This window comes from Thermobia domestica, chromosome 2 (genome assembly GCF_964235325.1).
Source record: "Thermobia domestica chromosome 2, izTheDome1.hap1.1, whole genome shotgun sequence".
NCBI lineage: Eukaryota > Metazoa > Arthropoda > Insecta > Zygentoma > Lepismatidae > Thermobia > Thermobia domestica.
In genome coordinates, this window is record NC_137455.1 from 118,620,478 (window position 1) to 118,634,350 (window position 13,873).

The 13,873-nt window shown below is 35.1% G+C and overlaps 1 protein-coding gene across 1 annotated transcript in view; it reads right to left on the reverse strand.

The window, feature by feature from the left end:
* LOC145675005 (N-acetylneuraminate lyase-like) overlaps window positions 1-11,756 on the reverse strand; it is a 67,954-nt gene extending 56,198 nt beyond the window's left edge. The window contains exons 1-2 of the mRNA XM_081745358.1: window positions 11,593-11,756; window positions 3,060-3,118 (exon numbers count right to left, since the gene is read on the reverse strand). Coding sequence (XP_081601484.1) covers window positions 3,060-3,118; window positions 11,593-11,595 — 62 coding nt within the window. The 5' untranslated portion in view covers window positions 11,596-11,756. The remainder of the gene's footprint in view (window positions 1-3,059; window positions 3,119-11,592) is intronic.
* Between the last annotated feature and the right edge of the window lie 2,117 nt (window positions 11,757-13,873).

Genomic DNA, 13,873 nt, shown 5'->3' on the forward strand with positions numbered 1-13,873 from the left:
TAATAGTAATTGGTTGATCAGATGTGCTGGGTTCGGAAGTTTGATTCTGTGCGTCATGTATTCTAAGTGGAACTACTAGTTCAGGTTTGGCTTCTTCTGGAGTAGGTTTGGCTTTGCATTTATAGCTATAGGCTGGATGACGTTCATGGCAAGTTGAACACTCAGGCGGCCGTTGCATATTTGGACAAGAGCGGGTAGGATGAGGGCCACCGCAGTAGCCACATTTAAACGGATTTACGCATTTAGGCGTAGGATGAGTGTATTCCTGGCATCGATCGCAGCGTATGGGAAGAGGAGGCGATGTTTTGGATGGTTCCACTCTATGTCTTTGCTTGTATATGAATGCTCCGTGTTCAAGCAGGTCGTCAACAGTTTCCTGCGACTCTGTCAGTACCCTGACCTTATAAGTAGCTCCTTGATTATTTCTAATGCGTATGCATTTTTTGAAGGTGTATCCCTCGTGGTGTAGTTCCTCTTCGATTTCTTCGTCACTGTAAGACGGATCAACACCGCGGATGACTACAGATAGAACAGGAGTTCGTCTGGGTGGTGGCATTTGTTTCTTACGGTTGTCGTTCAGTTTTGTGAGTTTTGCTGTTTTTCCAAATATCTCAAAACTATGTTTGTCTCTGACTGTTGTTGCAAAGTTAGGTAATGGCGATTTGATAATGTATCCGTTTTGAGTTTGAATGATCTGTGTGATTTCTGAACGAGGTCGATATTTGAGAAGTTGCTGGAGTAGAAGTTTGGTGTTCCGGAATTTCGGATCATAATCCTGGAGTAGAAAGTTATGAATTTCTGTCTGTGGTTTCTGAGGAAATTGTTGAATGCCATCAACAATCATTAGGCGAGAGCTGTCGTCTGAACTGGCGATGCTGATATTGTCATCGTGATGCTTTTTGTGAGGAGATTTTGGAGTAGTTGCTGGGTCGCCGTCGATAGGATTACCCACTAATCCGCGATCGTGATCTGAAGTGATAAAAGCGTCCTTGTAACTTTTGCGCTTCTCTACTTTCGTAGAGACAGTAGAAGCTGTAGGAACTGCAGGCGGAAGACCAGGATGTTGTCCACTGGCCATAGTAGCCGGACAAGATAATTTCCAGAACGCTGTGTATGTAAGTGTAGCAGATGTCTATTGCAGTACAGATGATGTGATGAGTGATGAATGATGAAGCAAAAGCTTCCAAAAATTAGTACACTAATGTGTACGGTAGTGCAGCCTCCACTCGGGTGAAACCCTTGATCTCTCTCACTCTCTCGCCCAAAAACTGAGAACTGCCACGCTTGCGTCCACAAACGCGTAATATTCTCAGCCTAGACTTGACACTACAAGAGTGCCTCTAGTGAGAAAGCTGGAAACCAGCTAAGTATAATTACAAGCGCCTGAGCTCCAATCTATAACTTTAGCTTTCAAATCTTTCATTTACGGTTATGTGTGATTTCACGTTTAACAGAGACAAACATTTTAAGTATTTGTACTTTAAATAGTCTAAATTGGTTAACTATATCTTTTTCATAAAGTTTATGATATCAAATTATTGTTCAAAGGCTTTGTATTTTAATAAGCCTTCTCTAAAATCAATGCATGTGAGTTGTGCTTCCATCTTTCGAGTTATTTTAAACTATAAGTTGAGGATATTTATATGTTTGTGGCCAATCTTTTCGACAATGAGATCTCGGAAACTACAGGCTCTAGAAAGATGACGTTTTCACTGATCGATTGCAAATTTTGCGTAGATTGTCCAGTTCTAATTGAATATTTAAAAAGCATGACCATTATTTCTTTATTACATTTTAAGGGTACACTGGAAGCGTTGAAATTAAGAAAATAAAAAAAAAAACTAAAACATCATATCCTATGCGTCATACATTCCAACACCATATTGTTGTATATTGGGGTTGTATATGTCTCAGGCGTTTGTTTCATGGCCAAATAATAATGAAAAAGGAAGGATAACCATTTCTCGAGTCTAAGATAAATCTTTATTTTTTGAGTGTTTTGCCCAATGAACACCATATGTAAATGACATTATAATTAATTGTATATGTAATGTATTTGCTTATTACATACTGCATGCAAGAAGAAAGAAAACACTGGTTATACATGAATTAGAAACTCCAACCGGAAGTACGCTTAAATCTTGCAAACGGTGCGAGATATTGAGAAAAAAATAATCGAAAATCTCCCCTTTATGGCACTCCTTGCCGATTTTTTTAAAAATCAAGACGTCTTTCACTTGTGTCTGTAAAGGAACATGTACATACGTTGTGAGGAATGAGAAGGAGATTTATGCTCATATGCGAATGATGCGCTGTGTAGAGAGCGTAGGTTCAGCTAGTAATATATTAAAAATAAATATTGTATAAATAAATACATAATGACGTAAGGAGGAACTATTTATTTTCTTTTAGCAATTCATAGTGGACACTATCTTAGGATCACTGGTGCCCCGTCCACTTCCGACTTCAACATAGAAAATATTCTTGTTTTATTTAATGTGTAAACGACACTTAATAATAATTCTTTTCTTTTTTAAATGAAAAATACGATAGTTTTGCGAATAAAAAATCACAAAACAAAGATGGGAGTCAAATCCCCCCGCACGACGTGATATTTTTTAATAAAGTTTCAGTAGAGATATTAGTACTGAAAAGTAACAAAAGCGAAGGTAACGTTAAAACGAATAATGTAAAACATCCAGAGATTTTACAAAATACTGTATCATGTGAAACAAAATGAAAGTTTGAACAAGATTGATTTTTCCTTGCTATGTCTAAGATTAAATAAAATCACTTTGTAACTTTTTCATTATATCAATAACTCTGTAGATACTAAACGATGTCTTCTTACCTATTTTTATTCGTTGCAGAGGCTTTGATTTTATTCTACTGTTTTGAAGTTTGCTACACTGATATGTTTTGAACAAACTAATCTTCAGTGCAGTGTTGGTTATCTAACGTTGAAGGATGTGAAAATTGAAAGTGTGGATATAATTTTAATCGCCTGCATACAACCATATAATGAATGGACATAAAACTTAAAGATACAAAATACGTACCCATCACTTGAAATCGGCGTAAACACAGGAGCCATCAAACCTCTGAACGTAAATTTCCTCTAAAAACAGAAAACAAAAGTTTGTCAATTTTAGATAATCAACAATATGATACAATAATGTTTTATAAGTTGTACGAAATAAATCGCAATGTTGCCACATTTAATAAATTAAATTTTCTGCTGAATTTTCTAAATATCTTTAATAATATTTTATAGAAATTCAAGTCAGTTGACAACAAAAAGCTTTAAGAGATCCAGATAATGACACAACATGTCCGCGAGATGGCCTTTGAACGACTCACAGAACCATAAATGTCCCAGAACATTCAGCCTCGCAGTAGAAATTTAAGGATAGCGGATATTTCACGAGGTTTAACTTGGATTTAAATATATCCCTTGTCTGGAAACATAAAGGTCGTCTTGTACCAGGAGAAAACAACCCGGAAACGTCCCACAGGAATCCTATAGAAAATTCTGTTTCCGGGGACAATTGGACGTGCAGTATATATATATCTCAGTATCCCGGAACTAATGTCCCTTCGACGTTCAAGATACGTCTTTGTATTATTATGTTGAGAGAAATATAAAGTTAAACGTCTCGTATAACCTCGACGCTGAAAAGGGAAACTAAATTTTCACAAAGAAATTACTCATAGAAAAGACATACATATGTACTTTCTGAAACGAAAAGTTCCTCTACGTGTATTCTGTGCTCCTATTCTTTGTGAGTAATATAAAAATAAAGGAACTTGAAATTAGACCAAAAAGAACCAATTTTTTTTTCACCGCTTGTAGGAGTATATAAAGATCTGTGGAAGTTTGCAGAATGTCACTGGCGAAAAGCAGAAGCAATGAATAGAATGCTTATATACAAATTATTATGAACGAAGAAGTAGTAGTGTCATTTGTATATAACGTGAAGGAGTTTATCTGTATTGTGTGATATTGTTTCAATTATTATTTAAACCGGAAGGGTAGTAGATTTACATTACTTCCGGTTTTAGTAGGGAAATTAGAGTGGAGGTGGAATATATTCTTGGGAGGCTTAATTGATTACAGAAAACCGCTTTTCACTATCCGTTACTGTTTTCTCTTTATAGCAATCAATATTAAAACCGGAAGTGGTTGATTTATATCACTTCCGCTTTGAATAGAGATTAAGATAGAAGATGGCCTATCCTTAGAACGCTAAATCAATCCCATAAAACCGCTTCTCGCTATCTATTAGCTTGTTTGCTCTAGGTAGATCAATATTGAAACCGGAAGTCGTAATGGATTTATAGACTTCGGTTTTAGTAGGAATTTAAGGATGGAAATGAAATGTATTTTTGAAATGTTTAATCGATTGCAGGAAACAGCCTTGCTTTATCTATTACCGTTTGTACTCCATAGCGATCAACGTTAAAACCGGAAATGGTTGATTTTCTGTCACTTCTGGTTTTAGTAGAATGGAAATGGAATATATTCTTAGGACATTTAGTTGATTACAGAAAACCGCTATATATTACCATTTTCACTCTATAACAATCAACGTTAAAACAGGAAGCGGTTGGTTTCAAACACAAGTTCAAATAGAGGTTAAGAGATAAGATGGTGTCTAATACTAGAACGGTAAATCGATTCAGTAAAACCGATTCCTGCTATCTCAGCGTTTTTACTCGATGTAAATCAATATTGGGACCAGAAGTTGTAGTGGATTTCTGCCACTTCCGGTTTTAGTAGAGTTAATGATAGAGATATAACGCATTCTTGGGACGTTTAACCAATTGCAGAAAAAACATCTTTTCCTATTTATTACCGTTTTTGCTCTATAGTAATCAACATGAAAACTGGAAATTGTTAATTTCTACAACTTCTGGTTTCAATATCGACTTCAAAAAGAAACTCGATTCCTAGCTTTCGACCCTCTACATATCCCCAATTTTGGTGTTGATTGGTGAAGTATTCTTGAGATTGTTTGTCTCTTGGACGGATGTACAGACAGGGTAAAGGAGTTTTGGCAAATTAAACTTCTTCAAAACTAAAATACTTTCTTAATACACTTTACAACATGCGAATTTACCCCTTCGTTAGTCAAGTGGTTAGCGCGCGCCTTTGGTCCACGGGATTTCGGGTTCGATTCTCAATGGGTTAACGTCTAAAAAATCGAACGCATTACGATGGTTGGGATTTCACCTTAAACTAGGTTCACGTCTCATATAGCCTCAGTGCTGAAAAAAGATCCTAAATTTCAACAACGAGTAAAACTATTATTTCCCGTGTTTCTTTCAGGGGGTTGAAAGAGGAGGTATTACCCCCACCTCTCCCCAGAAAATGGTTAAAACTATGATAGATGTAGTAAAAGAAGAAAAATGTTCGGAAATACTTCTTAAATATACCAACACAGTAATAGCTGACAGAGACGCAGTACGTTTAAACTACTTGTATTCCTTGTTTAAAACTTGCGTTCATATTCAGCCGATAAAAATGTGAGATTATAGAGATCTCAGTTTTCATGCGATAGATGAATATCATTTACAAGCAGATCCAAAAATCCTTCAAATTCTTGGAAAACGTGTGAATGACAGTGTGTCAACATTAATGAGTTCATCTCTATGTTATGTTGGACCTAGGTTGGGTTAAGATAAAAGGCTCACGTGTTAACTGTGCTTGTTTCAACAGCAGAATTAGCAGAATAATGAGACCACTAAGAAATAGACTCGGAAGTTCATCATAGACCACTACATGAGGATTCCCATTGAAAGAGATATTCAAAGTGAAGAATTTTTACAAGTGATTCAGATTCTTGAGTTGCATGTATCCAAAAGACAAAATGGAACCCATTTAGTTTAAATAAGGAATGCATTTAATTTAAATAAGGAACAAGATTTAATAATGTATTATATTAAATAATAAGTACTTTTGTTATATTTAATTCTCTGGTATATAAATCGTCTGGTATTAAATTTAAAATATTTGAAATTTGCAATAAAATGTAGATAACTATATGAGTTTTATGTATAATAAATTGCAAATATTTTCGTTATTGATTATTGTAACTTAAATTAGTGTAAGGAAGTGCTACTTTGAAAATCTTCAAACGCTATGTCTAGTTGAAACTAAACTTTTTTTCCTGTAATAATTTAGAGAAATCCCAAGTCAGTAAACAGAAAGAGAGCAGTTTTGAATTCATAGTCACACACACACACACACACACACACACACACATATATATATATATATATATATATATATATATATATATATATATATATATATATATATATATATATATACTTGGTTTAGGTGGTTTTGTATCATAATAAGATATATTTATTACTTACAAATTTATTTAGTACGGTAATCACTTCAACACATGCGCATGTTGAAATAAAGAGAAACCAAATAGTACCGTAAAAAATGTAACTTTTTAAAAATCTTTTATTTTATGGAGTATCCGTAGAGTAAACCCTCTAGTCAACTTCAACAACTAGAGTCGTTTTGACATACGATAAGCGTCATACTAAAGGCCTGACTATTGCAGGAAACATACATTAGTCGAACTCTTTAGAGAGCTCCTCCCTGGGTAAGCGGTTAGCGTACGCGCCTTTGGCGCGGGAGACCCGGGTTCGATTCCCGGTAGGATCTCATGTGGTTCGGATTCCACGTTAATCAGTAGGTCCATGTCTCATATAGCCTCGCTGCTGAACGGGACGATAAACTCAAAATCAACTCAACTCGAACTCTTTAGTATGGCATTAATCACACCTCAGGACAACTTTCCATAAGGCCCATTATGTTTTACATATCAAATAAATAGAAGTCTGGATTAAGTTTTAGTGCAGGAGGAGAATCTTAAGTCTTATAGACTTTTGTAAATACACCTTGGAGTTACTTCGATTATTCTCCCCTCCACGCATTCAAAAATACCCCCACAGGAAGATTTCTGAAATAAACCCTGATAATTTCCCTCACAATCCTCCTTACAATCGTGTTATTCAGTAGGCCACTACTATGCTCCCTCTAGTATGGCTCTTCTTGCCCCACACACAATAGCCTACACAGTCCACAAGCAAAGATTGCAGTGTTTTATCCATACATGTTTAGGGGGACTCCATAATTTTGAATATATAGGATTTAGTGTGCAGGTGATGAATAGTTTTCCCCTAGAGATTTAAATTCCCCTCCGAAATCGAGAAGACTGGATAAAGCACCGAAAGATAAAAGTAAATAACAAAAGAATTTAATTTATTTTGTATCCGCCATATAACTTATTACGAAATTTGAAATCGAAATACTAAAAGTTTTAAAGATAATCGCAAAGTCTCTCTGAGTTTTCACGTTGATAAACTTCTGTTATAAGTTTCTGATACGAAATATAATTTTTTTAAAAAAAGTACTTAGAAATATTCCCTTATGAATACAGCTTCAGTTCAGAGGGCAAACACGTTATCACTTTGTTTGTTATGTCACACTTTGCTACAGATCGCATAATCTTTTCTCTCTTATCATTTGTTCTGATATGTGCCCTTGAAATTTATATGATTACAATGATCTTTCGTATTTACTCCCTCCAATTATAATGGTAATTAGGATAGAAATATAGTTTTATACATGTATTAAGAGATCAAACACATGACTATTATTAAAGTGTTATAAAATTATTTTGTGTTCTTTCCAATTACGTATCTCAACCAAATCCTTAGTTACGAAACAATAAAAATGTGGAAAGTTAACCAATATTACGGATAGAATTTAGGAAGTTTACAATTCTTACTATTTTCATTAAAAAAAAAAAGAAAGAAAAGAAAAGAAACTATAGGTATCTACAAGTAGACTAGAGGTTTATTTATTTTCGAGTGAGTACACGAGTTTTGAAGTCTTGTAATGATGGAGAAAGAAAAAATATATGTAAACTTATTTATACTTTCTGAGATTGCTAGAACTATGCGTAGAATAAGATATTTTCGTGTGTCTGCCCGTCCATCCAGACTTTCTTCCCGAAAATGTTTCGAAAGGGGAATAAAAATCAAAATACAGGCTGGGCACAAAGTCACGTTCCCCAATATGTGAAGAAATAAAATAAAAAAAAAAACTACGTGACAATTTTTATTGTACTTACAAATACTGTTCAAACTGTTACCCACCACGTTCAATGCACAAAATACTGTATGTCAAACAAATAAATGTATTTTATTTGTGGAAAAGTATCGTCTTTCCTTTGCTGCTATCGATAGTATGAAAATAAAATACGACACATTAGCCCATATCACTTCACCTGTAGATTCTTATTTTTGATTAGTTAGCACAATTAGGCCTATTTCTAGACACCGTAGCGAAAAATGTATTTGTTATTTCGTCCCTTGTACGAAAAACACAGAGTGATTAGATATCTATTTGAAACATCAACACCAATATGCTGATTGTAAACCCTATCCTTTATTTAAAAAGGAAAGAAAGAAAAGAAAACTGTACCGCACAGAAGGTGCAATTTTCTACCGACTCTTGATTAACTTAGGTATTAAAAAACTTACGGCCTTAAGCAGAATCGTTTTGACGCATGATTAGCATCATACTAAAGGAATGACTACTGCAGGAAACATGTTAGTTGAACTCTTTAGTATGACACTAATCACACGTTAGAAAGAATCTGCATAAGGCCCTAAGAATTTTAGTAGTTCTAAACAAATTATAAGGTTGGAATTTTAATACTACAATAATGCAGGGGTGCCCACAAGGGGGGGCTATGACGCAAACTGCGTCATTGAAATATTTGGGGGGGGGTAAAAATCTATATAAATATGTTTGATGGGGGGGGGTAAAATTAATCGAAAAGAAGATTTTTTCATGGAAGAACACCTACGGATAGACAATTGAGGGGGGGTGCGTCATAGACATAAGGGGGGGTGGGCACCACTGAATAATGTACCGATTACTGAACAGGACGATAGTTTTCACAATTAGGACAGTTGACGTTATGCACTAAATAGGGATAGCTGAGCTGAGAATGCCGGATACACAAGCGCTCCAAAATCATTTTATCTCTTCGATTAAAGTCTGACAATGTCTGCCAATTGCCCAAAATAGGCTTAATAGAATGAAATTTATTTTAATTGGTCTTCCCGAAGCTTATTGGATATTATCTACACGTACAGTTTAATATGTGATCCTAACTCTCTATGTGCCCCATCGAGCCCGGGGCCGTGCATATTACAAAGTTCAAATGATCGGCGTCGGCGCCAATTACAAAGGGCACGAGAGCTCATACATTTAAGAAGCTCAAATTTGGTAAGTGGATACACCAAAGGAAAATTTCAGTTGGATCAACAATTATTGATAATAGTATGTGCGTTTCAAATATAAATAACCCTCACCACTACATTCATATGATTCCAGTTCTTATTCTTGATATCAAAGCATTTTAGATTAAGAAATAAACGCTTATACCTTGTTCTGAGAGATCATATTTTAACCCTTTAGCTGTAAGAATTTCTAGAAACAAAGATAGTTCAACTAAAATTTACTGTTCCTGGGTATATATATATATAATTGGGAAAATTGCTGTTATGTCTGGCTATAACAAACGATTCTACGAACTCGAAATATTTTAACAACCAGTTCTAGCGAACCGGTGCGAACAAGCTGAATGGCACCACTGAATATTACTAATTAAAGTATATATTATCTCAAACTCAAATGGCGCCGTTTAATACGATTTTTTTAACCAAAAAGATGTAGTAGGAAATCCTATGGTCTGATTCAATGATGATGTTACAAATCCTTTAGCAGTTCTTGTTGAAGAGAGAACGTATGGACGTTGAAAAACCAACAAATAAGCTTCTTTTCCAGCACTGAGTGGAGAAACAGCACTTTGTATTGACATAGGTCATTGAGTTACTGGTTATTTATTTAGCCAACTGTAGTTCTATTTCTGTAAGAGTGTTAAAGCTAGGTTAGGATAAGATCTCCGCCTTCAAAGTCCACAGTGACAAGAATTGACCATCATTCAGATTGACTATCATTCAGAACATTACCCCAATGCTTCTCAACCGTTAGTCCGCGGACCAGTGAAGTTACTTCATCACTCCAAAAGTTTAATCTGATTTAATTATCTACAGGTAATTTGTTTTTACAACATATAATATACTTCTTTACGAAGATACAGAGACAGACGGTTAAGTAGCTTTTTCCCGAACCACAAATTTGCCTCTTGAGCCGTTTAGATCCCCTGTTGCCAGTGGTATCGATTTCTGTATAATTTTCGGAAGACCCGTTTCGTTATCAAATATACAAGTAAAGATATCGAGAGGCTTATTTCTCAAAACTACTAGCCTTGTAACAGTACTGTGAAATTTTTCAAAATAAAAATTTTACAATTGCCTATATCATAAAATCATGACAAATTAGAGGTATGAACATTATGCTACTAGTATCTAGAAATGATTTTTACTATTATTCTAGTGTTTCTGCTCCATGATATTTTCCTATTTATAAAAAATATATCACAAGATTACTAGCTTTGATAAATAGTCCCCAGATCCTGGGGTTAGAGGAGCAAACTTTGAGAGGAGAGTGTTCCCTCGCTTCTTCATCCTTACACTATCGACACCTGTGGCTATTACTGCCTGTTAATCAACCTCTACATATGCTAATTCATATTTGTTTTCTTGTTGAACTGGAAATGGGATGAAAAGTCAAATATATAACATATCAAGATGGTATATACTGGCCAAGCCCGTACAGTCGATTCAGAGGAGACTGGGGAGAAAAATGCCATGTATCCAATTCTCTCATTCTGTACCACTCTTCGCAAAATTTGGGTAACGCAATGCAACGCAACGTGAAACATGCAGTAACTGCTATGCCGATTATTGCAAACTAAAATGCATATTTTGCGTTTCACTGAGGCAAACCGTTACAGTATGAGCTCCAGCATGCCAACGTTGACTTTTAACATTAATGATATACATCTCAATAAGAGTGTGCTTCACGACATTAATAGTATACAGGCGTAAAAATGAGAGCTGCATTTCCAAAAGACACATGTTACCCTGAAACAGTTTCTGGCAATACGGAACTATTATTATTATTATTATTATTATTATTATTATTATTATTATTATTATTATTATTATTATTATTATACAATAAGCCCTCGAGGGTAATGATATGATTGCAAACTACAATCGTCCCGTGTAAAATATAGGGACAGTATTTTTCTGGTTGAAATGGTGTATTGTATTCGACAGAGATGGAAACGGAAAATAATATTAAATTGAAATCTCAATTTCAAATTTTTGGTGACATGTGCCCTTTCGCTTGGCACCTCCTCAAATGTTATAAAATTATGATTATTTCTAAATATTTTGAATCCCAAGACTGAATTAAAAATAGTCAACTTATTACTTTTCCTGAAGGACCAAACTCTTTTCCCCCTTTTGCGCGGCGGGGTATCGGGCAAACGTCTAACCCACGGGATGATCCTGACACTGGCTATAATCTCAAGAACCTCCATATAAGGTAGTATTAGCTGTTATTTCTAATTTTACACTTACCATCTCCGACGAATATATTCACACACACCCTCAGAGACAAAACTACACACAATCACCGTAGCAACACCTCCTGCTGCGTCTGCTATTCGCTGAGAGGCAAGTGAAGTTTCCTTCAGAGAGAAGCAATCAAGAATGCAGTTAGCGTCTTATCGCTTTTCTTCTGCTACATAGTAACACGTCACTGGGTCAGGACAGAAGTTGGAAAGAATCATGATATTAGAGAATCTTGAGTTGGTATAATATAAACAAACAGAATAGTGAATACTAATGATAAGGCTGATAATAATGTCGCTGTTATCTTTATTATTGTTTGGTCAGGTTAGTTTATTGGTGTCCTCCAAGAAATGCATATGTTTCTCGTTGCTAGTAAACAGCTAGCGTTCTCGCTTTGTGTGTGGGAGCCCTGAGCTCGATTCCGATTTTGTTTCTTCTCTTTTAACCCTTTATTGGGCAGTGTTGCTCTCAAGCAACATCGCATTCTATTGGGTTATCCGCACGAATTATAACTTGAGTGATCATTTCGTCGCATGAGAACCAAAAGAACGTAACTCCAAAAATGCAGTTTTCGTTTTCTTCATGTTTGGACATAATTTTGAAAGAACCATTTGGTGTAAATGGAACGTAACGCCATCTGTTTTCCTTGCCGATCATCTGTTGTAATGTAGGGGAAAGTACCCAAATTTCGTCATCCATTTGTTTTTTTACTCCTGTTGGAACAATAATAGGTTTAGATACATAGAAATGATATACTATTTTAGTTTGGATACTTAGCTAAGACATGCCGTATTGCATTTTGGAAAGATAATAATAAAATAAAAGAACTGCTGAAAAATATTAAAAAGTACGAATTTTTGATTTTCAAATAAGTGTTCCTAATTTCGTACCCCAGTATTTTGAGAGAAAAGAATATGTAAGTTTCATTTCTAAGTGTACAAATTGCTTCATTTATAAAGGTACTACACAAAAAACGCCAATACATACGAAATATTCGGAAACTGGAACATAATGCGTATAAAAATGAAAATTAGGCCTATGAGTTTCTTCGAAAATAATGTCTACTATTGTAATACTTTGCCACATGCAACGTCACTTTCAAAAACCCGTTAATACTTAAGAAAATGAAACATTACGCCTATAAAAATGGCAAATAGGACACTAGTTTCTTTGAAAATAATATCCACTTCGTAATAGCCTGCTACTTGCAACGTCTTACAAAAAAAAAAAAAAAAAAAAAAAAACTACCCTAAGTAATACTTAGAGAACGAAATATTATACTTCACTAAACTGCATTGAGGTTTTTTTTTTTTTTTTTAAGAATTTAAACTAGGCATACATCACACATACCAGTAAATGATTTACTAGGAGGGGAAAAACAATCCGTGACACCATTGAAAGCACCGTGTACACGTATCCACTTTTCCCCTTTCTTGTCTGCGGAGAAGGACTTCCCCAAAATGTCTAGATATTTTAGGCTACTTTCTGCAGAACTTTCCAGAAGTCTTCTTTTCGTGCCTCTTTTTAAAGGTTTATTTATATCAGTAGATACACAACTAGAAATATTTTTCTTCTCATCCATCTTCTGACGTTTGTCATGTGAGGAGATTCAGTGACAAGGGTATCTGAAATTAGATGGGAAACGAATAATCAATTCCATTATTTTAACATCTAAACCGAGACAAGAGAGAAACATTTTTTTCCAAATTTCGTCCTGGGGGGGAAAATTAGGTATACCTAAGGGGACGAAATTACGAACTCACCCATTCTCCAATATGACGACAAGTGCACATAGCAGTACGATAGTGTGCTTCAAACAATTACAACTTTCCAATCTTAAAATAGACATTATAGTCTATTTGTAGACAGAAAATTGTGGTGCGTTTACTTACCTTTGATGCTAAGAGTGTCACAACCAGGAAAACAAAACATTCTTGCTTCTGATAATTATTAAACAACAGAATGATCACTACAAAACAAAAACGTCCAGCTCACAATTTGGTCCTTTAAGTAAATTTCAGTTAGGTGCCAACAGGTTGCGGCGCTTATCAACGTAGATAAACCGGGGGACGAAATTAGGCGCGGGGACGAAATACGGTACTTTTTCCCTAGCTCAATTACCATCTTAAAAACACATCTTTCTAAGAAAATAACATTTTTGCCTTCTCGCCTGTAAACCTACGAAAATGGAGTTACGTTCCTCTGGTTCTCATGTGACGATTTAATTGGCATTATTGCTTTCATACAATATTCATATACATGATTTGTGAGTCGCTTCTTTAGATAC